Below are 26145 nucleotides of genomic sequence, written 5' to 3'. Positions count from 1 at the left end.
AATGCAATTGCTCACCACCAGTGCCAGTCCCTGTCCTTGTTCAGGTCACTCCCCCAGTTTATAAACTGGGCGTGACATTCTAATGGTGTGGAATGTCCCTTTGGCCGGTTTGGGTCTCAGCTGTGCTCCCTCCCAGCCTTCTTGTGCCCTTCCTCATTGGCAGAGCATGAGACACAAAAAACGTCCTTGGCTTAGGATAAACACTACTTAGCAACAACCAAAACATAAGTACTTATCAACATTATTCTCATACTGAATCCAAAACACAGCAAAGTAGCAGCTACTGAGGAGAAATGAACTCTATCCCAGATAAATCCAGGACAATACCAGACTGGGAGATAGTTTTATTACAAGTAGAAAAACCTTCATGCTAAAAAAAGAATCCCAGAACTCACTGTGTCTATAATGCACACTTTATCACTTTATTACATTTAGAGATTTCCACCAGCTAGTTGTTATTTTTAAATATTACATTCAGTATGATTTCCAATTTCAACATATATGGTATTTCCTGGTTTCTTCTTTTATGCCGAGAAAATACAAACAAAATTAAAATAATCTTCTTATAACCTTCAGATTACGCATCTGCATAAAAAGTCCAATCATTTCAAACTCATATCACATTCAATTGTTGAACAATTGTTTTTCTGTTTGATTTTGCAGTGGAATCATTCAAATTGAATATGGCATTGAAAATGTGAGTCAACTTCTGTTCATCAAAACTGACAATTTGCTATTCCATCCTGAAAAGCTAGCATCTCCATTCTTTCTTTTTCACTGTCGACCTCTAAGCAAAATTTTCATTCAGCTTCCCAGGAAAAAATAAATATATTTGATATCTGTATGAGGGCCCGAACTTCCAAATGCAGAGGCCACTGAACTCCCATTATCACCTCATGTAGGACCCCAACACAGCTTCCTAATGAGCACTGGCTTGCAATTAATATAGAGGAAAAGGTCTTCCCTGGTTTCACCAAGACACTCCACTAAGTGGTAGCAATACAAAATAAACCAAAAATCATCCCAACACTCTCTGCTGTTCCCCAACTGAAGTAACTCATTATTTTGAGCTTCTGCTCTTTACAAACCTTCTACTAATATAGTGAATGAAGTCCTAAAAATGCATTAGTCTCAATTTGTTTTCCTCCTGGAGAGGGATCTACTGTGTTCCTACTACTTAAATCGACATCAGGAGGACAAATCACATCATAACTTTAATGTTTTTTTCTTACTAGTTTCTTTTTGCTGCTTTTCCTTACAATGTCACTTTTATTCTAGTCCCTATTGGAGAGAAATTAAATATGCACATTAGAAAATGAGGCAAAGCAACCACAGAATGAAAATATTGCTATAGACCTCCACTAAAAAGCACTTTTGTATCTGTGAAAAATTATTATACTTTGAAAATGTGTCTCAAAGACATTGAGAGAAGGGATCCTATATTTGCTATCCAGATCCAAAATTACCAAAGTCTTTAAGCACAGGTTCAAAGTACAAATTAAGTATTTCGCTGAACTGGAGCAGAAATAGATGACTTCATCCTATAATAACATACTAGCAAAAGATTTTCACTTTCTTTTCAGCAGTTAATGTAAACTGAAAACACACTACAAAATGTCAAGGAATTAATGCACTATTTTTAAGTATTTTGTACATTATGAAGTGGAGAAATTAGGTAAGAATCTGTTCCCATAAAGAAAATCGCAAATCATAGGTTCTTGAGAAGCAATCAGAAGATAAAAAATCAAAGCTGATAAAAAATATGATGTGCTGTGATTAAAAAAATCAATGTAATTCATTAACTGGTACAGCATGCAGAAGCAGTCACAAGCCATCCAGTTTTTCCTAAAAGTAAATAATGAAGACAATGGCTGCAGAGTGGCCAGCATCTGACTCATTTGGCATTGAAAAATAGTTTTTGTTTCTGAGATACCATTCAGAATCTGTAAATATCAAACCTTAAGGGGTTGGAACAATTAAATATGCAATTCCAGACCTCATACTGTGAACAGAAGCAGAATTTGCCACCTTCAGTTATAGCAAGTGTCTCTTAAATGGTTTTGGATAATCAAATTTTTGGCATCAGTAACATCTTTTCCTTAAACAGACCTGTGGACAGAAAGACAGGTGGCAGTTCAGAATTTTAAAGAATTATTTCAGATGGTAGGGAAAGCAACGTTTAGTCTCTGAATAAAAAAGGTTTTCCTGTGTACAGACTGATGCTGAAGGTACAGTAGATGAATCATTTGGCTTGTAAGTGAGCCTAGTACCAGTATCTAATTACTGTGTAAATGACTTAGATTTTACTTCATTATGATTGTGTATTTATATCATCCTGGGAATCCAGATAGCATTTTTATATTACCTTTTGGTGGTTTTTATATAAATACAGTAACATCATTTTATGCCTTTACCTATGGTTGTGACACAACTGAGAAACCTATACAACACCTCTCTTACAGAGACATGCAGGGCCTGCATATCTTTCACAGAATATAAATGAGAACTACTGTTAAATAAAGAACTCCTGACACTTGTTCACCTGTAATATTTCTTTTATCCACTTTTAATGAGGTAGTTTCTTTCCTTGTCCTTTGACCAGTGATAGAAATACCACTGTAATTATTGCCTCTTGCTGAGCAGCTGATTGCCAGTTCTTAACATAAATATAAAAGATTCTGCTCAAAACTGATGACACAGGAAGCTCACATGAGATATTAACAACAGGCAGTGGAAGAGGTTTTTGCCCCCATATAGTGCTCTCAGTAGCCTCCAATTCTGCAAGCAAAGCCAAGCTATGTGAAGCAAGACTATCATGATTTTATGTCCCCCACTACCACCTGGGAGGCTCACTTCTTACATTTGCACAGGGCTCATTAAATGAAAACTGCAGTCATTAGATTGGTAGTTCCTAAAAATTAGGCAGAGCAGGTTTGTTTCATGCTAACTCTAAACATTAAACAGTAATAAGGATTTTTTTAATTTGCTTTTTTTTCATTAAAGTAAATATATGTGCCTTTGAATTAACATAGGGAGCAGAACTGCACTTCCTGGAACAAATAAAATTGCAATGAAATCGAAAAGCTCTTCCCACGAAATGCAGAATTATCTCTCATAACTTCTCATATATATAAAGGGCTCAACTCATCTGACTAAATATAGAAATCTAATGCTCCTTGAGTCTTCATAAGGCATCCAAGACATCTACAAAAGAACCAACAGATAGCTACTGTATCTGCCAAGATGAGGGACCTAAGGGAGACCTACACATTTTTGAAGGTTTGACAGAGGCCACAAGATGCCTCACAGCACCTCAGATAATGACAAACACCTACATTTAGTCAATGAATCACGGCCAGAAAATGTTCTTTATAAATAGTCTTCCACAAGATGCTATTGTACATCATAATTCCAAACCGCTCATTATCTGCTGGAAGTTCATCTGCTTTCTAACAATAAATAGCTCTGATTTGAGAAGAGTGGGACGTCTAAGGCCATTTGGTATAAACATTTGTCCTTTTCTAATTGAGATGTACTCATCTCAGTTTTGAAATCGCATGAATTATGTGCTTTTTGTTTAGATTACTTTTGTGTTGCCAGTGCACTGTAACATCTGCTAAATAACAGGAGCCCTGTGAATATAGCTGAGACCCCCCAGGATAAAGTATTATTAGAATCCATTAGTATTGCCAATCCTCTGGGCCGTGTAACATTTCCTTTTACGCCATTTGTAAACCAACAACTTTAATTATAAATCAGGCTGTGTATCCTAAATTAGTTGCATCCTAATGACTAGCTGCAGTCCTTAGTGCAAAGGGAAGAGATAAAAATTTATGTACTTTCAATATCTAAGCATTTACAGTTCTCAGACACCTCCCAAGCAGTCAGTCTACCAAACCTTTGTTTACCTTTTCCAAACACTACACTTGGTCTAAGGTGGTTAGAAGGTAGGCTAAGATCTGTCCTGGCACCTCCTTTTCGATTATTTCCTGCCTTTTCAAAAACAGTATTTCTCAGCAGTTATTTAATAGTTACCAGAATGATCCCAAATATATTCCTCTTTAACAACAGAGGATCACAGAAGCATAGAATATTCGGAATTGGAAGAGACCTAAAAGGATCATCAAAATCCAACTTCTGGCCCTGCACAAGACATCCCCAAGAACCACACCATATACCTGAGAACACTGTTCAAGCACTTCTTGAATTCTATCAGGTTTGGTGCTGCGACCACTTCCCAAGTGCTCAGCAGTGGTGCAATAAAAATTGAACAGCCTTCACATCAGTGAAGCTCTCAGCCACCCTCTGGGTGATTAACCTTTTCCTAATATTCAGACTAAACTTGCCCTGACACAGCTTCATGCCATTGTCTCATAGAAGAGCTAAGATTTTCTTAGTTTCATAAAGGAAACACAGATCTTTAACTTTGACAAATGTACAGAGAACAAATGACTTTTATAGAATTATGCCCTTTGTACTAAATGAAGGATCAGCCCTGCAAGTTATATTTAGTCATGAAGTGATCTGCCCTATATAAAGCAGCCTGCAGCGCATGTTCTCTTTGGTAGTGACAAGCAAATGTCACCCAGAGCAAGAACTCTCTAAAACCTTACACTAGCAATGGATTCCACCTCCTCCTTGGTGACTTGGAGAAGCTGAATCCAGAAACACAATTTATCTCCCTGACAGGACAGGGCTCTGGGCCAGGATTCCATAAAACTTATCATCAGGGTATTAGGGAATCCCTAGGGAATTGCCACTGCACCATATCATCCTCCAAACAGAAGATGCCCAGATAGATAAACCGACAAGCAAATTCTTCACATCACTCTCTGAAGCAAAATCAAAAGAAAGAGCATTATTATCCCACAAGGTACAAATGCTTATAGGAAAAATTCTTGCAATACACTTGAGTCTACATGCAGAGCTGACTTAGCCATTGATATGTGCTGTGCATTTTTTAAGCCGAATTTTTATGAGAAAAAAATAATTATGTTGTATAAATTATTTGCTTGAATTTAAAAAATGGAGGAGATTTTTTTTCTGTGCCTTAAGCAATGGAAAGTCAGATAGGTAAAATTACTTCTCCAGCCTTTCTGCTGAAACCATGATCTGATACAAGTGTATTTGTAGCTTCAGACTGTGTGACCAAGTGTAATTTATAGAGTTTATCTAACATGGTGCTGCAGTACATGCAATTTAGATACTGCAGTTTAAAATACACAAATGGGCTTTCAAAGACAACACTTCTTCCATGTCGTTAGAGACTGGGTGTGAACAGTTACTTCTGCTTTGCAGATTTTGCACAACAGCTCTTTTTATATGACTTTATGAATTTAGGTTACTTTTCATTAGTTTTACTATCAAAGTGAGGACAGATTACACAGCTCCTCAGCAAGATGCAAAGAGGCTCCAAAGGAAATATTGATGCCATTTAAAAGACAGATAACTGCCTTAATGAAGCTCCCTTTCTTTTTTTTCCTTGTGAAGGACTGAAGAGTGAAAAATAGTTCACGTTCACAAAGGCTACACTAATTGTTCGCAGTGTCTGAAAAGAGTGTTTGGATGAGGTGAGGTGAAGGTTGTACAGTTTTTATCTGACTTGTGCATTTGGGATGTGAGAAATATCATGTGATATATTGGAACTACTGAGTGGGGTTCAAAAAGGAAAATCGAGCATTTCTCTACTGCTTTGTAGAACTCAGTAGCACAGACTTTCTTTGAATATCTGCCAAAGAAATAAACAGGAGATAGGTCATGAAGGTTTTATGTCCCGGAATAAATTCCTTAATAGCAGTTACAAAAAAAAAAAAAGTTTTTATCCGTAATTTCCTATTCCCATTGCCAAAGTTTTAATTTGCAGCTACATGAAGGTCTTCTGCTTTATTCTGGAAGCATTTAAGTAAAAATGCACATTCTAATCTTACATGAAATCAAATTATTTTAAATCATGAGGACAAAAGCAGTCCCAAACGAGATTTGCTGTCATTGTTCAAAATGCTGAATGTACAAAGGGTATGAAAATGTCTTTACTTCAAGAAGGTTGAAATCTGAATAGCACTGACATGTGGTTTAAAGGATTACAAAAATCCTGTTATCTCCATTATACAGATGGGAAATTGAGGCACAGAAAGAATAAAAACTTGCCCAAGGTCAAATAAGGAATCTCTCCAGATATAACTTTTGTCTCTAACATACCTCAGTATAACTTTATAGTCACCTAAGAAAGAAATGTGGTAGCAATCCACATAACATACTTCATCATGGACATCTTTCTCTTATCATTTATTTCTAAAATAGGTTCAAACCAATACTGTCAATCTCCTCTGAACACAGTTTAGTGGTGTACTTGGCAGTGTTGCATTAAAAATTGGACTTGATGATCTTAAAAGGTCTTTTTCAACCTAAAGGATTCTTTGTTTCTACATGCTTATGAAGGACACGGTAAAAGTATGCACGCACCAATTAATGAAAGCTGAGTCTATCATGAAGCTGTCTGGATTATTTTTGAAAGGATGGAAAGTTAAATTAAATACTACAGCCTCAGAAGCTGTCATTGTAAAGGAAAACAGTGGGACTGATCTGGTACCACACACAGTTTACAGCATGTGAATCTGATGGATATGGGTTCCTTCCATTACAGTGATTTAAAGCAGGGAGACTTGTACTGATGTCTAGACTTGTAGCAGAGCGACTCAGCAAGGAGACAAGGAGAACCAGGTCCTTGCACTGCAGGAAGATGGTGACACAATTTAGTGCTGACTTGACAGGAGGAAAATTGCAGCATTCATACATGATAAATCACATGCACCGAGCTGAGTGAACAGCTTGCAGTCAGCACTTCCCTGTGAGCAGCGCAAGCACCAGGACCACAGTGTGAAGCATCTGCTCACAGTCTTCCAAGCTTACCAGAGATCTCAGCATTTTCAGTCTTCTGATGAATAAGGAATGCCAAATGACTTTTTTAGAGGTGGTTAGGAGATTGGAAGAGGTGAATCATGTTGGCAGTATCTAAGGTCAGAGAGCAGGAAGATGCTTCTAATCATCTTTAAGGAAACATTTTCTTCCAGCCCTAGACAGCAAGTGTCTCTTACTGCTCATATAAATGAACTAAGAGCCAGATTTGCTTCAACAGTTTCTCTAGCCTTCATCAGAATCAGATTCATGCTTGCCTCCTGTCTCAGCAATGCCACTTGCTCCAGGTACACACCCCAGTGGTTACATCCCTCTTTCACAGAGGCCGATCTTACCAATCTTTATTCAACAAGAAAAATAACTGTGTATGTGGGAATTAATTACACAGCCTCCATTAATTTTTTCCCTGTTGTGATAGAAGCTATAATTAAAATAAAGAAGTTGGGTTTACTGCTCATTCCCTTATGTTCTTATCCCAGATACGGAGAAGGATTGCTTTTAAATTATCTCAGGGTTTTGCTCATACTGAAGTGGGTTTTTTTGCTAAGAACTCTTTCTTTAAGAGGCAAACTTGTCCAAGAAAAAGTCTCTGCAACCTAATTTTCAACAAAGCCCACTTTAATAGTTCCCCAAGATAGTAATGCTTAGATGTTATCCCTCTACTTTGGCCCCAATCTGCCCCTAATAAACATGCATTTTGAGGATACCACTGAAGAAACAGGTTGCACATTATTCAGCCATGCTGAGGTACAGGGACTGACATACTGCTTTAAAGGCACTATGAAGGTGAAAAATTATTCATAACTGTTTTCTATAACTCATAGTTTGTGTCATGGTGAAACAAGTACTGAATGTCTAGTCTGGCTTTTTATAATATTAATATGCACCTGATAACATGAAAAGTCTCTGCTTTGCATGAGTTCTGCCTTATCACTCATATTTGTTTTAGAGAACTAGCATGAAAATATTTTAGAATTAAAAAAGAAAAGGTAAATAACACTGGACACATTTAGAATTTGATTGTTCTAAATTCTCTCCGTGACATGCAAAATACAAAATGCCACCTCATTCTAGCAGCAGCTAAAGGCACACAGAATATCCCTGACAGCACCTAGCATTTTACAGAATAAGGCACTGGATAGCAAAAAAAAAAAAAAAAAAAACCCAAAACATTTTGAAATTTTGAATGTCAGTGAAACACAGTCATCCCTAAACTAGATCATGTTTGCTGTTTCACAGAGCACACCAAATCTGCTTAACAGTTTGCAGTAAGACAGATACACAGTGCATATCCTCCAAAAGTATTTTAAGTTATCAGGATACAATGGTAAAGACCAGAACATGAGCAGACTATCACCTCACCATATTCCCCTGACATGGAAAGTTAAAACTTATCTTCACTTATCGTACACAGTCAGATTTCAGTGTTGTGCCTCTTGCTGAAGAAAATCTAAGTTTCCAGAATGTTTCATGACTCAGGTACACCCTGCTGGTGTTTCTCAGGCCCTCCATCCACCAGGCCCACAGAAGATAAAAGTGTCTGTTGTCCTGCAGAACCCCTATAAAAACACTAGAGATAATTCCAAGGCCTGCACAGAAGCAAGTCCACTTGCCAAAAGCCTTTGAAACTTCTCAAATCACTGGGTATTGCTCAATACACATTCACTGCCTCCACTGAAAATCATGTCTGGATTGTCTAAAAAGCTCAAAATGCATGTAGAAAAGGAGGCAAATGTAGTAACAGTGCACTGGTATGCTGCTCCCTATATTCTAAATTTCTGTGGTTGGAGCAAAAATTTCTTGTTGCATTGTTGGCATTAGGATGGTCAGCAAACCTTCCTTGCAACTAAAGGAAACAAATTCCCTTGAAAAAACACATACCAAGCACATTAGCCGTACACTGGAGAATTCCTGAGACATCTTCAGTTTCTTCATTGCCAGAGCAGTCTGTGTAGGAGCATCTATTTGATATATTGTGAAAATTCTTCTCTGCATCTCTGTAACTACAGGAAAAAAAAAATTATAACAACTCATACAAATGCAAAGTCAACAAATGTCTTTCAGAAGTGGTGGCAAAGGATTAAGAAGAATTAATTGCCCCATGATGGGCAATTTGAAGATTCAGCTGGACAGAGTGCTGAGCTATCTTGTCTAGACCATACTTCTGCCAAGAAAGGTTGGACTAGATGAGCTTTAAGGTCCCTTTCCAACCTGATATTCTATGACTGAAAAGAAGTTGCTATTCTCTTTTTATAAGAAACATTCCAGTTCATTGAGTAGTCGCCGTCTGATGGGATTGTACTGAACAGCAGTTTACCATTTACATCCAGGTTACGTATTGCTATTCCAAAGCATCTCTAAGAATTTGAGAAAAAAGTTAAAAATTAAATTAAAAAGCTTATCATGGAAGGCTGTGAATTGGAAAGCACAGAGCAAAGCATTACCATGCACCTTTCCCCACCTCACATTAACACTTACCCAATAACTTGATGCTCAAAATACTGCAGTGTCTTTTGAAGAGTCTGCCGAATGGTCTGAGGCTACGGAAGAATAATTTTAAAAATTGTGAGATTAGGGAATTGGAGCACAGTTCAATTAACAGATCTTTTCACACACTGTTTTTCTTCAGTTTTACTTCTCTTTATCTTCTACCTGCCATATGCCCATCGCAACAACAGATATTAAATATTATAATTCGTTCCTTGTATCTTACTTCACCATTTAAATAGGAAGAATTTTACAATGCGGCATAATTAATACTGCTCATAAGGCTAGTTGCACATAACAAAGGAGCCACTTCACTCTCAAAAACAGCTCTCAAAAACTATCACCCACCAACTATCTCAGTAATTCAAAATAATTAATTTGAAATAGTCTGCAAGAAAATGCCATTATTTTGTGATGAAAGTATCACCAGGAAAAGGCATTGAATTTTTAAACTCTATATGCTCCCTAGAGCATTTTCTAATAAAGAATATTATAAAGATGCAATTTATTTTGGCTTATTTTCCTACAAGCTATAACTCTTCAGTCATCTTTCAGATTACCAGAAAGTCAAATTCTTCAGAAGAAAATCATGACATGCTTCAAGCACTTCTATGCTATTTCACTTTAATAGGTGTTCACCAAACTACATATGTATATAATTGTCTTTATTTGCAGTATTACCACTACTACAGTGTTCACCAAAATACTTATGTATATAAATGTTTATTTTCTTTATGTATATAAATGTTTATTTTCTTTCTTTACTATTACAGCTGCTGAGGCTACTATTATTTTGAATGAATTCATGAGAGATTTTTTGGCAAATAAAGGACGTGTGATATCCATGTAATTTCCTCTCTTGAATTTTCCAAGTCACTTATGACAAAATGTTATTCCTCAAAAATTACTAGCTTGTATCAAATCCGAGGTTCTTCACCTGTCTATTTTGACCTGGTGCCAGAATTCAGACAGAGATACACAAATTAGAGTTATAAGTTTTTCTTCTGTATCAAAAGTACACATGGACATTTTGATCAGACTCACAACAACACACACTGAAATTTTAGAGATGTTTGGTCTTTTCCTGCCTTTTGGAACAGACACCTAATTGTTTTAGAAAGTAATAGTCAAAATGCCCCTTAATTAGAGGAATCTCATTCTAAAACCACAATCACCTTTGAAAGTCTCAGATTTTGCTTACTGACCTACAGATTCAGCAGTTCAAGAGCTGAGCTTCCTACTCTGCTCAAACTCTTGCCCATGAGTTTGTCCTGATGACAGCAGGAAGAAAAAACTGTATACCAGGCTACACTAGGTTTGTACGACTGCAAAAAATTTATTTTCTAATGCAAAACTGTAAGAAAGCGTCTACACTTTTGTATTAAACAATTTAATTAATTAAATTGTAAAAATTAAAATTTAAATGTATGCACTCAAAAAGAGCATAAGAGGGCTTATAGGAAAGATGGGGACAAGCTTTTTAGCCGGACCTGTTGCAGTAGGACAAGGGCAATGTTTTAGAACTAGAAGAGGACAGAATTAGATTAGATATGAGAAAGAAGATATTTATAGCAACGGTGGTGATACACTGGAACAGACTGTCCAGGGAAGTGGTAGGTGACCCATTCCTGGAAACATTCAAGGTCAAGTTGGATGGGGCTCTCTCTGGGCTGAAGATGCCCCTGCTCATTCTAGGGAATGAGCAGGACCTTTCTCATTCTAGGACCTTTAAAGGTCCCTTCCAACCTAAACTATTCTGTGATCCCATTAACAAGAAAAAAAGCTCAACATAGATGCAAACCTTGGAAAAGGTTTTTCTTGTTAACTCACTATTAGGTAATCACTTTACTTCTCTGTGGGAACTAAGTTACCTGTGCCAAAAGGCTTTAAAAGTTGCATGTTCTCTTGTAAAACACAATGGAAACACCATATGAGTGAAACCATCACATTTCAAAAAAACATCTCCTTCTCAATGGTACAACACATGTTGAAGCCTTCAGGCTTCAGGCCTAATTCAGGCCTAATGGGCTGCAAACATATTTAATGGCATGTTCTCGCTGAGACTCAGAAGCTTTCCTCTGCTCAGAAGGCAGAAAAATCCACTCTTTACATCTAGAAGAGATGTATTTCCTCACAGCAGCACCAAAGCAAAGCAGAATAGCTTTAAGCAAAGAAGTGAGAGCTGCCATTTCCCATCTCCATACAGCATTTCCCTCAACCCCACTCCCTCCACACAGAATATCAGTATTCCACCAGCAACTCCTCTGACACGAAATAGGGAATAATAGAAATGTTTGATTGCTAAATTAAATCTCCATTCTGGTTGTCCCAAAGTGCTTTTACAGCAAGAATATGGAATGCAGCAATGCTTGGTATCATGGCAGAGAGGAAGAAAAACAGCTTCTTGTCTTCTCAAGAAGTTTTGCAGCTTAGAGCACCTGAGCAATCATCCACAGATTGTCTTTGTCCTTCTCATACCTGGACACATACTGCACTCCTTAACCAGGGAAAAATCATTTCGACTACCTCAAGATTTCACAGTACAAGCAATCTCCTAGTCCTGAACTTATTTCAGTGGTAAACATCCCTTCTCCTGCAGTGCTGAATGGAAAAAAAAATCCCCATGTTAACTTTCTCTCCTGAAAGCTAAATCAGTTTCCTAGCTGTTGTCAGACAATTCTAAACAACCCCATGAACTCACACCACTTTTCACTGGCAACTCCTATCAAATCCTAGAAATTAAGTACAGACAGAAATAGGATTTACTATTAAAACATGGGTCATAAACAGAGCTCAATGTAATGCGCTCAGAGCCAGAATGAAAACTGATCCAAGAGTCACAAAGTCTTTCTTCTTCTCAGACAAGAATTATAATGGCACGTTGCTGTGCATTGTTAGAGTCACTATGCTCACCTTCTCAGTTTGCTGTATTTCATCAATGGTGAATGTCATTTTGCTACAAATGTAATTCTGTAACCAGGGCCATGTCTAAACAAAACAGTGAGAAGAGATATGACACCTGTTTGCCTACAAGGGCAGTTTGGGGCACTGCTTCTTCCACTACTGCTAATGCCTTGCTCATGAGACAGAGAATGAGCAGGAAAACATTTCCACCTCTTTTCTTTTTCTTTTTTTTAAATTCAGTAACAAGACTGGATGGAGGCAAAATAGCTAAACCTTCTCCTAGCAGCATGGCACACATGACCTCTCCCAGAAACAGAGTTCTGCCACTTAAGGAGGTAAAAGACAGCCTTTAACCATATACCTCCTCCACTGTTATGCCATTTAGGTGCTCAGTGCCACTTATTTACTGAAGAGATTGTAAAGTTTCATGGATACTTAAAACTACAGGATTTAATGTAAATATAAGCCAGGGACTATTACCTAAACAATTAAATGTCAACAATTCATTTTGATTATGATGATTGACTAATATTTGTATGCATCACAAGAGGAGTAGTCACATCTGTTCATGTGCCTAAGGACAAATCAAAGTAAAACAAATTCTTGTTATTCCTAACTGTAAATTAATCCAAGGGTTGCCATACCAGATCACATCCAAGCTCCATATGGTATGATGACATGTAAGGTATAAGGAAACACTGGAGATACTCAGATTGATCTCTTGCATGGCAAAGAATAGAGGACTTCACTAAAATAACTCTGAATTCAGACATCAGTGCATGGCTAACCCTAATGTGTCAGAATAATTTGTAAAAAATTACTGAATCAATAAGTCATATTGGTTTGAAAGAACCTCTGGAGGTCTCCTAGACCAACATCCTATTCAAAGTGGTTTGAGTTAAAAACTGGTTCTTCAGACAAGTTTTGAGCTTCTCCAAGAATGGCAATCTCACAACCTCTCTGGAAAACCTGTGCCAGCATCTGGCCAGCATCTGGACCCTCATGACATCTCATTTCTTTCCATAATTCTGATTTTAAACTCCCATCTTTCAGCTTTTTTGCCTCTCATCCTTCTTCCATTCTGTACCCCCAAGGAAAGCCTGGCTCCATCTTCCCTACATACCCTGCTCAGTTCAGCTATAGACTGCATCTTTCTGCTCACCCTCTTCTTCAGAGAGCAAAGCCCCTTTCCCAATCAGTATCATTTAAAGCCGCCTTCACAAGGCTGTGCAGCCAATTGGAGATGACCTCAGATCACTTTGCTCAGCAGTCCTTGCTCCTCAGAGCATACCCCATGTCCCTGGAGATCACAGCCTGGCAAACAAAAGCACCATCACAGCTACAGACTTCCTGCTAGATGTGCCTGCACCAGCCAGAGACTTCCCCCCTCCACCAGCAGGAGTGAGGAGACCCCAGCTGGGCACCTGCACCCTTCACCCTTGCACTCAGAGCCATGTAGTCACTCCTGACTCCTCAAGGTCTTCCCTGGCTGCATCAGGGGTGCCCACATGGATGAGCAACGGAGACAAACAAGCTTTGGCAGCCTCTTTACAAGGCTCATGTGAGAGCTCTTGGCAAGCAGCAAACCTCCTGTGACAGCACAGCAGGCTGGCACACGAGGGCTTCTGTCTCCTCAGGAGAGAGCTTCTGATACCTACCACCCTCCTCTTCTGGAACCTTCTAAGGGCTGAGGCTCTGCTGGATCTACTGCCTCATCTGAAGGGAGGGAGGTCATCTCTCTCACCTCTTCACAGGGCACTTTACCTTCTCTGTACCTGATGAATCACAGGTGGAACAGGGGTCTTAATTATGCTGTCAGCAGTAACCAACCTCCAGCCTTCTCATTCTTGAAAATTTCCACCCTTGACTCTCAAATCTTATCTCTATTTTTCTCTCCTTCCTTTCAACATGGAGCTCAGGTTCTTGGCTCCGCAGGGCCCAAGACAGACTAAGATCTGTCCATCCTCCCTCAGTATCTACGACAGCTCTTCCCCCTGGCACCTCACTGCTCTCTGACCAGAGTGCCCGGCCTTTGGCACCACCAGGCAGCAATGCCGGCGGTGGCAGCCCTGCCACGACAGCCACTGTCACTCTGCCAGCCACCACTGTTCAGAGGATGCACTCCTAGAGAAATGTGCCCTTCCTGCTAGATCTCATCCTGCTCTCCAGTAGTGCAAAACTTGTTCAAGTCCGGAAGATAGAGGAGTAATAGTTCCTCAAAAACTCCGTTTATGACTAACTGGAGAAAATCTATATGAAGACATTTGGCTAAATGAACTTGAAATATTCCTGATTTTTAAATTCAGACAACTTCTTTTGGAAAAGGATTCTAGTTTAAACTGTGGGGCCTTTTTCTTTTTCTGAGTTCAGTTTTCTCTTCTTGCAGCTTCATTGCCTCAATTTTCAAGGCAAAGGGGAAAAGAACTTCCACTTTAACTGCATCCCTTCTTACAAATGTCTTTCCTAAGGCAATCAAACATAAACTTTCCAATCTTCTCAGAGTACAGAGATTTTAGCCTATTCTCTAGCCATCTTCTGTTGCTCTGAAATGTCTTTCATTTGATTGCAACACCTTTGGAAATAAACGGTAGGGCTCATCTGCCCAACTGCAGGCACCCACAGTGATTCATTTAATCCTCTGGTTGGCATCTAATACGTGCCTGAGGACTCAGTCTTTATAAATACCCATTTCTTTCTTTTGTCTAGAAGAGACATTGATTGATTGCTACAGACTTCGACATCTTAAAATGTTTAGGTAAGGACAGACAAACCCCACACTGAGGTGACAGAACTGCACACAGTATCCCAGATGACTCAGTCTCAATTTACATAAATGCAGTTTCAAATTCTCCATGCCATTTCTTTTGCATCCTAAGATACCCAGATGGAATTAGGGAAGAAAGGGGCTGTACAGAACACTGCCAAGAGAGCAGCCAGGTACACAGACAGTTCCTCCTTAACCCTAACAAAGTTGCAAATATTTTTTCCTCAGAAAAGCTAAGTGGCTCCTAGCTGAGCTTCAGAAGGGCTTCAGCAGTCATGCTGTTAAAACTTGAGTGCTTAAAATTTTAAACATGGAAACTGAAGCATTGAAGAGCATAACAGGCTCTGCTAGAAACCACTTTGCTTCTATCAGAATTTCTTCAAGTATGTTCATTGGGTCAGGGGGCCCTCCCACAGTGTTGTGCCCTGGGGAGTTGCAAAGTCCTTCCCAGAGAAATCTGCACCCCTGCATGCAGGAGAGCCTGTGGACCTCAGCCAAATCAGCACTGTGACACTGAAAGTTTTAAATGCTTCAATTTTCAAGTGTTCAATCATAAACTGAGCAGATGTGTATGATTTTAGTCACCAGATTCACTGCTGGTGATCATTCATAAATGAAAACCATTTCTTTTTTCATATTTCAAAACCAATTTTAGTCAAGCCTTTGTGCTTAGGTGACTGCAGATCTCTAAGCACACACGAGCAGGTGTGCATCTGGCCCATCCAAAAGAAGATAAATGGCAAAACAGTCATTTTCCGTCTGCGTATTTTTAATATTTACCCCATGATCATGTAAGCAGTGAAAAACTGTTCCCTCCCTGTCCTTCTGGTCTGCAAAATATTGAATTAAAGAGGTTGTAAACAAAGAATCAAGGCTCCAGTTGAAGACAAACATTTATCAACACTCCCAAGTGCCAGCAGTGGAGAGATAAGCATTGAAATTGCTGCGACTAGGGAAAAGAAGAACTGAAAAAGAAAAGGAACACTCCTTTGGCATCCAGCAATGTTCTGATGGTGCAGAAAGGAAGAAAACTCCATAGCAGGTCCTGCACAGCCAGCACTCTCCCAGTCCCATTCCCAACAGCTGAAGAATGGAATGATAGGGGACAGAAATCGGAGAAACAGTTTCACAACATAAGCAATCATCTGAAATTTTAAAAAATAAATAATCTTTAGGGGTTTAATAGTGCTTTTGATAATATAACCAGGAAAAAAAATATAGGTCTGCTCTCTAGATTCTGAACATTTTAGGGTGCACCTATTTTTTTAACTGCTTCTATTTGAGCTAAAAATATATCTTCTTCATGAAGACCAGCTTCCCAATTCCAGATGAAAGCACCCTCTGCTTGCAGACCTCCATGACTAGCAGCAGATTCGGTATCAAGAGAGGGAGATGCATAATCCCCAGGAGTGGACTGTCTGGGGATCCAGGGCAGGGTGACTGACAGCTGGAGGCAGAACAAGCTGCCTGCAACAGCTCACAATGATCCAGACAGGACCGTGCGAGGGTGCAGCACCCGAGCTCAGCGCATCTCGCAGGCAAACTGAGACATTTCTGCTCCTCAGTTCATACAAACTGGGGTCCTCTTCACAGAGAAATGCTGGTGCACATCAGAGAATTGCCTTAATTTAATAAACAGCATTGAGATTAAGAATTTTGCCCAATACTATTTCATGGCAACAATGCAAACACTGTGAAGAAATAAAGCAGAGCTAAATAATGACTAGAAATTGTAAGTTCTGCATCCCCAGCTGCCTTTCAGCTAGAAGAATCACAGATATTAAGGATGGAAATTGCCTATTAGATCATCTAGCCTAACTCCTTGACAGTGAAGGATAAATATCTCAGGGTGCTATCCCCTGCAACACCAGCTGCAATCACTTTTTTAATCTCTGAATTTCAGCCTGGTCTAAAATGGACAGAAAAACTGTTCTGTGCTGCAGAGAGAATGTGCTCAGTAAGATTATAATAGATGATCTATTACTAATGCTACCTGTTCATCTTTTAATGCAACTGATATCTACTACATAAAATCATCCATGCTACTCCAGCAGACTGATAGGAAATGAAAAGCTTTATAGGTCGGTCCTTTTCAAGGATTTTTCTTCTGCTGCGATAGAAGAAGAACCAATTTCCCCAGTGTAACTGGACCTAATTTCATATGCAGCTCTGCATAGGTATTTATCCCTTTGAAACCTATGGACAAACCACAGATGTTTTTAATCTTCATTCTGAAACTTAGTTTGAGAGTTGGCAAACCGACACATACAGAAAAATCTGGATACAAGATGGAATAACTTCTTTTACTGAAAGCACTTCATAGCAGCCTTTAACATTAGCACAAGAGGTAGAAGGCAAGAGAAGGCTTTCTTCTGTATTAACATTTTGCATTTTATCAGAGTACAACCAACTGCTGTGAGGTGGTAAATGGCTCTGCTCAAACAGTTTCAAATGAAAGGCATGCATGCTCATTTTGATGCAGCCATGATGGCTCACTGCTTTTGTAGGGGCATCTATTAATGATCATGACATTCTCATCTCCCTTACATCTTTCTCTATTTGCACCTGCACACTCTGGCCAGGGGAGAGGCAGAGGAAGTGCAAAGCAATTTAGATCAATTTTGTGGGATCACCACTAGTGCTGCCATGCTCTGCTCTGCCAGCCAGCAGACCTGATCTGCCCATGGGCAAAGCCTATTCCACAGCAGGGATATGCTCACTGCTTCCAGGCAGCAAACATGTCTGCAACCTATGAATGCTTCCAAGACACGTTTTCTCCAAGCACTGAAGAGAAGTTAAGATTCAGCCTGAAACACCACAAATATTAAGAAAGCCAATATTACTGTGACTGGTCTAAGCATTACATGTCAAATACTTAAACTTACACTCAATAAAATTTCATCAAGGTCAATACAATGCTGCAGGCCCTTGGCCAGATAATTTTTTTTTAGTATTTATTTGCTGAAGCTGAATTTTCTTTGCATCACATGTTAAACTGCTGAGCAAGAAAAACAACTAAAACCCACTGTGGTGCTTATATTGATGATATTTTCCTGAATGTTCTTGTTTAAGACATCACAACTCCATTTCAAGCTATGAAATAACAGATTGATTGACTACAGACTGCTTGCATGACCTTCTGTATAACCGACTTTTGCCTAGGTTAATTTGGAAGATACTCGGTAAAAGTCTGGTTTTATTATACTTTCAAAAAAAATCATTCTGCTTGCCTGCTGAAATGAGAAATTAAAAGTTTCTCATAGAATGTGCCTCTCTTCACCATTTTCATGCTTCACACCCACATTCTTGAGAAGGTTGTTACTCATATAAGAAGCTTATCCAGCCTGGGCTACTAAGTGAATAAGATCATCACAGCAGTGATATGGGTATCATTTGACATTACCTTATTTTATTCAGTAAGACAGGCACAAGTCATTTCTACAACAGCCGAGCTTAGCTATACACAATGTGTTAATGTAAGCCATTAAGAGCTCAGAATACTTGTGCAAAATCTTTCCAAAATCTTATGCAAAAATCAATTTGCTACCTCTCCTGCTAGTGGCAGCAGCTTGTTAAGGGAGTAGAAGTAAAAAGCTAGTAAAAGGAGTAGTACTCATGGACACTAAGTGGTAGAGGTTTATGATGGAGCCACGTTTGATATAAGCTGCTACATTGCAACTTCTCTGCCAAAAGCCCACCTCCGCTCACTGGAGGATTCACTTGCAATTAAGCAATTTGAAGTTACAGTAGTTCTGTGACATAAGTCATAGCCTACACACCAACATAAATGACTGCCTTTACATTCACTTTTCTTCCACTGGCAGGGAAAGGGCTGCATTCAAAAAGACAGTTCTTAAATTCAAACTATTTGGCGGCAGCCAATAGCAGCTTCCTAAATAACACAGGAAAAAAAGTGTTCTTACATTAATGTGTTCTGAACTGGGCATTTAAAGAATAGCAGAAATAATTCTAAGCGAACAGAAAAGTGTAGCAGAAGTGATTTTCACTTAACAGTTTTGTAAGCGATGCGTTACATTGGCCTTTCAGAAAATAAAATCAAATTGAAGTGTTAGTCAGTTTAATGCTGTGTTGTGCTGTAATTTGTGTTTCAGAAAGATCAGTGCAGTGCTTAGGGGTACACAGACTCCTCTGAATGCACACTCGGTCACTCTCAGCTCCTTTACGGACAGCCTATGCCTCTTAGATGGGAGCAGAGTATTTGACTTTTCAAATCAGTGACAAATTATGTTTTTCTGATTTAGATTCTATTTTCAGCCTGGTATTGGATACAAGTCAAAATAGAACTGAAGCAAAACTGAAAATTGCTGCAAGGAACTAGAATTCAGTAACATACTAAACTGCACTTTTAAAGACTCAATCTATGCCAACTGGTGCCAGGATACTGTTCTCCTATAGTAGAGCTCCTAAGGGCAGAAAATATTATTTTGATAATGAATAGCATATAATATCATGTTCTCTACTTATAATTAATCAAAATGTATGTCTTTGTGGGTGTAAAATCCTTTAAAATGGAACTCAATAACAAAGCTGGAATCAAAAGGAGAATGTATCATTAAATTTGATTGTGATGTACATATAATTACCACGTTATTTCTTAAAAACAAGGTCATAAATCAATGTCCCTATTAAGTTCCCAACATTTTATTATTTATCTCCAATAAACTGAACCCAGCCTGGTGACAAGGGCAACTGTTTGTTTTGGGAGCAGCTGGATCTGGCTCCAGATTTCTCTGATCAGAGTGCATAACCAAAGACCATTCGACAGCGGTTCAGATGAAGGAGGACAGAGGGACATCTGTGTTCTGTCAGGAACATGATTTAGGAACATGTTAGAATGCTTAGGAGCTGCCTTCACAATTACTCAGCCCCGTGGGAACATCACAGGGATCAAAGGCTGTGAGAGGGCAGGGACAGTCATGGGGCATTCTGCAGGGAGCACTATTGCCAGGACCTTGTGAGCCGATGGAGCCACAAGAGCTGTGTGCAGAGCCCGGAGTTTAATGCGCTGGGCAGCAAAGTTTGGTCCCGCCAACCACCATCATCATCACACCCAGGTGCTGAGCACAGCTCCCCGGCCCCATGGAAGGCTGTGCCTCCACCCTTCTGATGCCAGGGCACTTGGCTACACAGCAAACTGTGGGAGGCAGCAGGGCAGCAGCTTGGTGACATGTTCAGCACATGCACAGTTAGTTTGCTGAGTGAAGCTGAGACAAAAGAGCTGCCTCTCCTTGCATTGTTGCTGCTCTGCCTCCCTGCCTGGTGCACCCTGCTTCCCCAGCACAGCTTACTCACAAATGGCAGCGGTGGGGTGTGGATGGAAGTCTCACCACAAACTTTTCCCCAAAATACAGAGCTGTTTCGGTGGGACGTGAGCCCTATCATCCTTCTAGTTCTGGGACTCAGAAAAGAGGGGGCTTGCAGTGAGCACATTCCAGATAAACAGTAGCAATCCTTCACCCATCCAGGCACGTCAAGGAACATTTACAAACCCACAGGAACATAAAATGAACCCGTGCCGAAAGAGGGATCAGGTGCCACCATCCTCTAGTGTAACTACTGCAGGAAAAAAATCTCCAATAATCAATATAAGAGAAAAGGTGGAATATCATGCCTGCTGGAAAGTGCTAGAAGCTGTTGTCCGGGAGCAAGGAGAATGGGGTGGATTCAATGCTGCAACGCAGTAAGGCTCACTTTCTGATATTTTTCCACAGTTCCACAAAAAGTAATGTTTGTGCAAAGTCATACTCAGCTAAAATTGAGATTACAAGATTACAAATGATTAAAAAATGCAGTAACTTGTTTTCACTGTATTTTAGTGTAATATATCTTGAATATCTCATTACTGCATTTCTGTGTACAGAATCTGGTACAACTGACAGTACAGCTGTACTAACTCATGAATGAATTGCACAGGAGAAACATTTCGTACACATTTTTGCACTACCACTCCTAAAATGAAGCCTTCTTGCTGCTCTGCCCTACAGACACCCCTCTTGGGTGCCCAAAGCTCTTTTTCCCCTTGGATGCACCTTCCTATTCTGTTCAATGCTCTCCACATCCCCAGAGCAGCTCTCAGTAGCTCCTGGTACCACTTAGAACTCTCTGCATGGTACAGTAGTATTAAATACACACACAGAATTTTTCTTCAGTGAAAACACAAAACAATGTTTCACTGAGTATTCAATCCTAGTCATTGCTGAAGGAAAGCACAAAAATCTACAGCTAAGTATAAACATCAGGAACCTGTAGCATCCTTCAACTTTGAAAGCTGGAATGAGGACAAAGAACTGCTGCATTCATGTTTGAAGAGACAATGTTAGACCTTCCAGGCTAGATACACAGTATAGACATCTGTATGCACACAGATATGTTTATATACTTAACAGAGACCCCCATCTATAGTAGAATGGAATGAGGATCTATCTACATCTATAAAAAAGTATTAGAGCTTTTTGTTTAGAAAGAACATCTGCCAGTGCTCCCTTCTAATTTAACAAACAACATAAATGAATCCTATTAAATCAAAGTGGGGTTTTTTTACTTCTAATTAAAGTTATTCCTGATTTATATCAGTAGATGTGAAAAAATAATCAGATCCAAAGTGTTAGACATATGGCAACTTGACTTGTTGCATGAAGGCATATATTCAGTATCACAGAGCTCAGTAAGAAAGCACCAAAATAACAAAGCATCTGAACAGTGGTTTCTCTGAGTGAAAAATAGAAAGGCAGGGGACTTGGTTCTTTCCCTAAACCAAGACTAGGACAAGAAGACTTCTTTGACTTAATGACATTAATTTATGCCAAACTGAGTAAGATGGGAATGAAGCTGTAGTTAGGATGCCAAGATAAAAAGGGAAATTTTAAGTAATGTGTATCACATTAAGATTCTTAAATAACCTATTTTTTAGCAACAAGGGTTGCTGTAATTACCTCCCAGGGAAACCATGAAAGCTGTTGTTTGGGACATCAAAACCATGTTAGATGAAATTTTTGCATTCTTAAGCAAAATTTCTCTGCGAGCAGGGAAGAAAGAGGACTTGGATCTATCAGACTTTTATTAATGTCTTAATTCAAGGAATGTGTTTATTTTGAAAACAAATTCAACAACTTATATGTAAAGCTGTAATTGTCTCTTATAGCAACATAACACAGGAAATAACAGTCAAAGCTTAGAAAACACAAATACTAAGGTTATCTCAAAATGCTGCGCTGAACTACTTCTGAATACTTCAAATATTTGGGGTAACATATGCTCTAATTATACCATTGCATTACTATCAAATTAAATAGCTTCTCTTTTTTTTAATATACTAAAACAAGACAGGTCACCTGAAATATCATCTATTAATATCAGCATTACAAGACCAGATTCCCAGTGGAGAGGGAAAAAAATCAATGGGAAAGAAAAGTCTTAACTGCAGCTGGACGACTATTAGCTATTTAATGCACTAAAACTTCCCCCATTAAACACCCTATCAACTCCTGTCCAGCACTTAAACTCCAAACAGAAAAGAGTATATTAAAACCAATGAAAACTGAGTGTTGATGGTGATGAGACTCAAACGGAATTTCCAGAGCTGCCTAGTAATATGAAAAAAGATGATCTGATGGCACAATAGCAGATACAGTTGCCCTGCACATTACACTACTTGTTGCCATTAACGTTTCATGCTTTAATACATTAAACTATCTCAGAGCCCAAACAAACATTCAGTTGCAGCTGAAACTTCAGGAGGAAATTTTAGCAGTGATCACAGATGTATGTACAGGAGCATAGCACAATCATAACAAAAAGGCTGGAGAAAAACCTTCTTTTTTACACTAATCTACAAGAACTCCTGAGACACTGTTTTCAGTCTTACCAGCATATGTTACAGGCTCTACCTGAATTCGCTCCTGATGTTAACAGCACACAGACAATGGGTCCCTGACTCTTAACTACAGGTGCAGCTATCTAGGCAATCATTAAGTCGTGGATTTCAAATTCTGCTTTAAAGAAACTGACCTGTCAGTAATGTCTGCGCATCCAGGAGGCACAGGGAAATCTGTTGCTGAAATATTTCTGAACACATAGCCGGAACTTTGTTTTGTTTTACCCTATTCAGTACAGGGAAGCCCTACAAATGTAAGAAGTTCACATTCCCTCACTGTTCAGGAACAACGTGCACGCCATGCATCACACAGATGTAACTTTTTATATAATAAAAAAATAAGAAAAAAACCGGTCGCTAGTACCAGTGATAAGCACTTTATTGCTCTGATTTTATTCAAAGAGGGACTCGGCAGAAACGATAAACCCAGCCAAAGCGGCAGCTGCGCCTAAGCGTGACTCCCGACCCGATTTCCAGCACCGGGCCGCCGGCAGCGGCACTCCCGCAGGTCTGCGGGGCTGGCAGCCGGCAGCCGGAGCGGGCACGGAGAGGCAGCGGGCTCCAGCCACCCGGCGGGACCACCCGGGAGGGGGGCGCGGGCACCGCCGCCTCTCTCCCGACAGGGACCCGAGCCCCGGGGCAGCGGCGGGGGCGGGGGCCGGGCGCGGGGCACTCACTCACCGCGGGGGCCGTCAGCCGGCGGATGCTCTCGCCCAGCGAGTCCAGGTTGACCCGCCGGCGGCGCGGAGCGCGGCGCGCTCCGGCGCTGGCCGCGGCGGCGGCGGCGAAGGGGATGTCAGCGGGGCCGGGGGGGCTGCGGCTGCCGTTCCAGCAGAGGCGGGACAGGGGACACTCGCCCTCCTCCTCGGGGCTAGTCTCCGGGCAGTCCGAGCCCAGCGAGCTGAAGGACTCTGACGAGATCTTGCGGCGGGACATGGTGCCGCGGGCGGGCCGGCGGCGGGCTCAGCGCGGGGCGGCGGGCAGCCGCGGCGGGCAGCGCCGAGCTGGGCGGGCGCGGGGGCGGCCGCCTCGCATGGCCGCGGGTGCCCCTGGGCGGGCGGGAGGCAGCGGCGGAGCCGCCGCGCCGGGGCCAGCGCAGACCGCGGCGCTGCCCCGCTCCGCGGCTCTCCGCGCCGGGCCGGGAGCGCGGGTGCCGCGCCGCGCCGCGCCGAGAGCCTTTAAAGCGGCGGCGGCGGCGACCGCGGTGGCTGCTGCCCTCCTCTGCCTCGGCCGCCCGCCCCGCTCTCCCCTCCCCCGGCTCCCTCGCTGCTCCGCGGGGATCACGTGTTGTTTGGAGCCCTTTCCCCCTCCTCCTCCTCCACCTCCTCCCGCCTCCCCCGCCCCGCTCGCCGCCTGTCGCGCTCGGCCCCGCTCCCCGCGGCCCCGCTGCCCCGCGCCGCGGAGATGCCCCCGGCGCCCGGCGGGGCGGGCCGAGGGCAGGGCTGAGGGCAGGGCCGGCGCGCAGCCGCTGCCGGCTGCCGGGAGGGCGGCAAGGCGCTCCGCTCTGCGCTTTGGAGCTTTGGAGCTGGGCTGGGGGAAGCGGGGAGGTGGCCCGGTACCCGCGCACGGCTCCGCGGGGAGCGGCGGTGCCAGCGCGGAGAATGGGGACGATCCCGGGGCCCTCCCGTGGCTGCCGCCCCGCCGCCGCCAGTCCCGCCGCGGTGCTGGACAGCTCCCTGGCAGCTCCAGCGGCCGGGAAAGCCGGTACGCGCTCCCTGCCAGCCCTCCCCGCCAGCGAACTTTTGAAATGACGTTAGGGAAGCTGAAGCTTAAGAAATGAATAATTTTAAAAACTGGGGAGAGAGGATGCCGGCCATCTGCTTTCAGAATCAAAAGCTGTCGTCTTTGTGCAAGCACAGCTCCCGTTAACACTGTAGGTCGTGTCCAAAACTGCAAAGAAACTAAATTCATTCCCACGCTACAGTCCTGGCAATGGGAGAAAGGACTGGGCTAAGAGAGATGACCAAAGCAGAGGAGCTTCGATCCCGGATGGCACACAAGGTGTCTTCTTCCCAACTTTCCCGACCCATGCTCTCAGTTTAAAGACACCTTTCGAGATTCATTACAATAGTGATAACCCCATGTATTTCTCCTCAGCAAAAATGCTCCAAGGAAATGTGATCTCAGCTGAAGTGGTTCGTCCTACCATCAATGAAGACAGCTTGTCATTACTTTCCCTTTGTTAAAAAAAAACCTTATTTTAAAAAGAAATTATTTTTAGGTAGTTTTTACTCTACCTTTTCACTGTACTATGACATGTTTTACAACCTTATCCTTTTAAATGTCTGAATGCAGCCTAAACAAGGACTTACTGAAGAAACTAGGGAGATTTCCACAGGTGTGAAGGAGCTTTTGAGCATGGCCCTAGGCAGCACAAGCCAGCGTCTGCTCTCAGAGGGGACACAGGTCTATGGCTGAACATGCTGCTTTTAACTGGGAAACCACAACCTTTGCCAGGACATTGCTTTCAGTGTGCCATCCTTGTTTCTCTTGACTCACAGAGTGTCTTTTTTTTCTTCTTTTTTTTTTTTTTTAATAGAAATAGATATGGAGTCTGATGACTGGAGCCTGTGGCTTGAAAGGATGTCTAGTACAGCCAGAGTGTTCCACAGTACCTTCTGTTGCCATGGGAAGTGTTACACTTGGGATGCACAGAGTTTTTTTTTTTTGCAGTGCTGGTGATTCCCTCAGCAGCCCTAGGACATGAATCAGGCATGACTTCACATTCAAGTAATTCACACATGAACCTTCAGATCTGTTGTCCTTCTCTGTGTTTCCTTTTCACAGATTCTTTGAGATCGGCTGCACAAACCCTTGCTGGCCCGCAGCCAAGCTCCCACCACTGGGGGGACTCAGGAACTAAGGGGTCTGAAAGGTGCCCTTTAGTGCTAAGCATCACCCCTAGCACAGGGTGCTCTGTGTTAAGATGTTAACATCCTTCACATGCTCCAGTTTCCATTAAATTTATTTCCTTCTCACAGACCATTTCATACAGTCCTCAGTGAAGTAAACTATCACTGGTTTCCTGGCTGATGCAGTGACAGTGACAACTGGGTAAGAGCCACATGGTTTAGCACAGAAAATGCAAATACATATTTATAAGTTCTAAACTGCAAAAATACCAAAGTGTCAACTGGTTCCATGTGCAACACTTCAGCTGTAGGGTAAGCAACTTGCTTGG

At 41.4% G+C, this 26145-nt stretch overlaps 1 protein-coding gene across 2 annotated transcripts in view; it reads right to left on the bottom strand.

Moving 5' to 3' along the window:
- The window catches only part of GUCY1A2 (guanylate cyclase 1 soluble subunit alpha 2), a 151977-nt gene extending 128077 nt beyond the window's left edge, over positions 1-23900 (bottom strand). For both annotated transcript variants that reach the window (XM_036392816.2, XM_036392824.1), the window contains exons 1-3: positions 23646-23900; positions 9394-9455; positions 8797-8918 (exon numbers count right to left, since the gene is read on the bottom strand). In XM_036392816.2, the coding sequence (XP_036248709.1) occupies positions 8797-8918; positions 9394-9455; positions 23646-23900 (439 nt within the window). The remainder of the gene's footprint in view (positions 1-8796; positions 8919-9393; positions 9456-23645) is intronic.
- Between the last annotated feature and the right edge of the window lie 2245 nt (positions 23901-26145).

This window comes from Molothrus ater, chromosome 2 (assembly GCF_012460135.2).
Source record: "Molothrus ater isolate BHLD 08-10-18 breed brown headed cowbird chromosome 2, BPBGC_Mater_1.1, whole genome shotgun sequence".
Lineage (NCBI taxonomy): Eukaryota > Metazoa > Chordata > Aves > Passeriformes > Icteridae > Molothrus > Molothrus ater.
The sequence above is the reverse complement of the archived record's forward strand: the minus strand, read 5'-3'. Positions and strand labels throughout refer to the sequence as shown.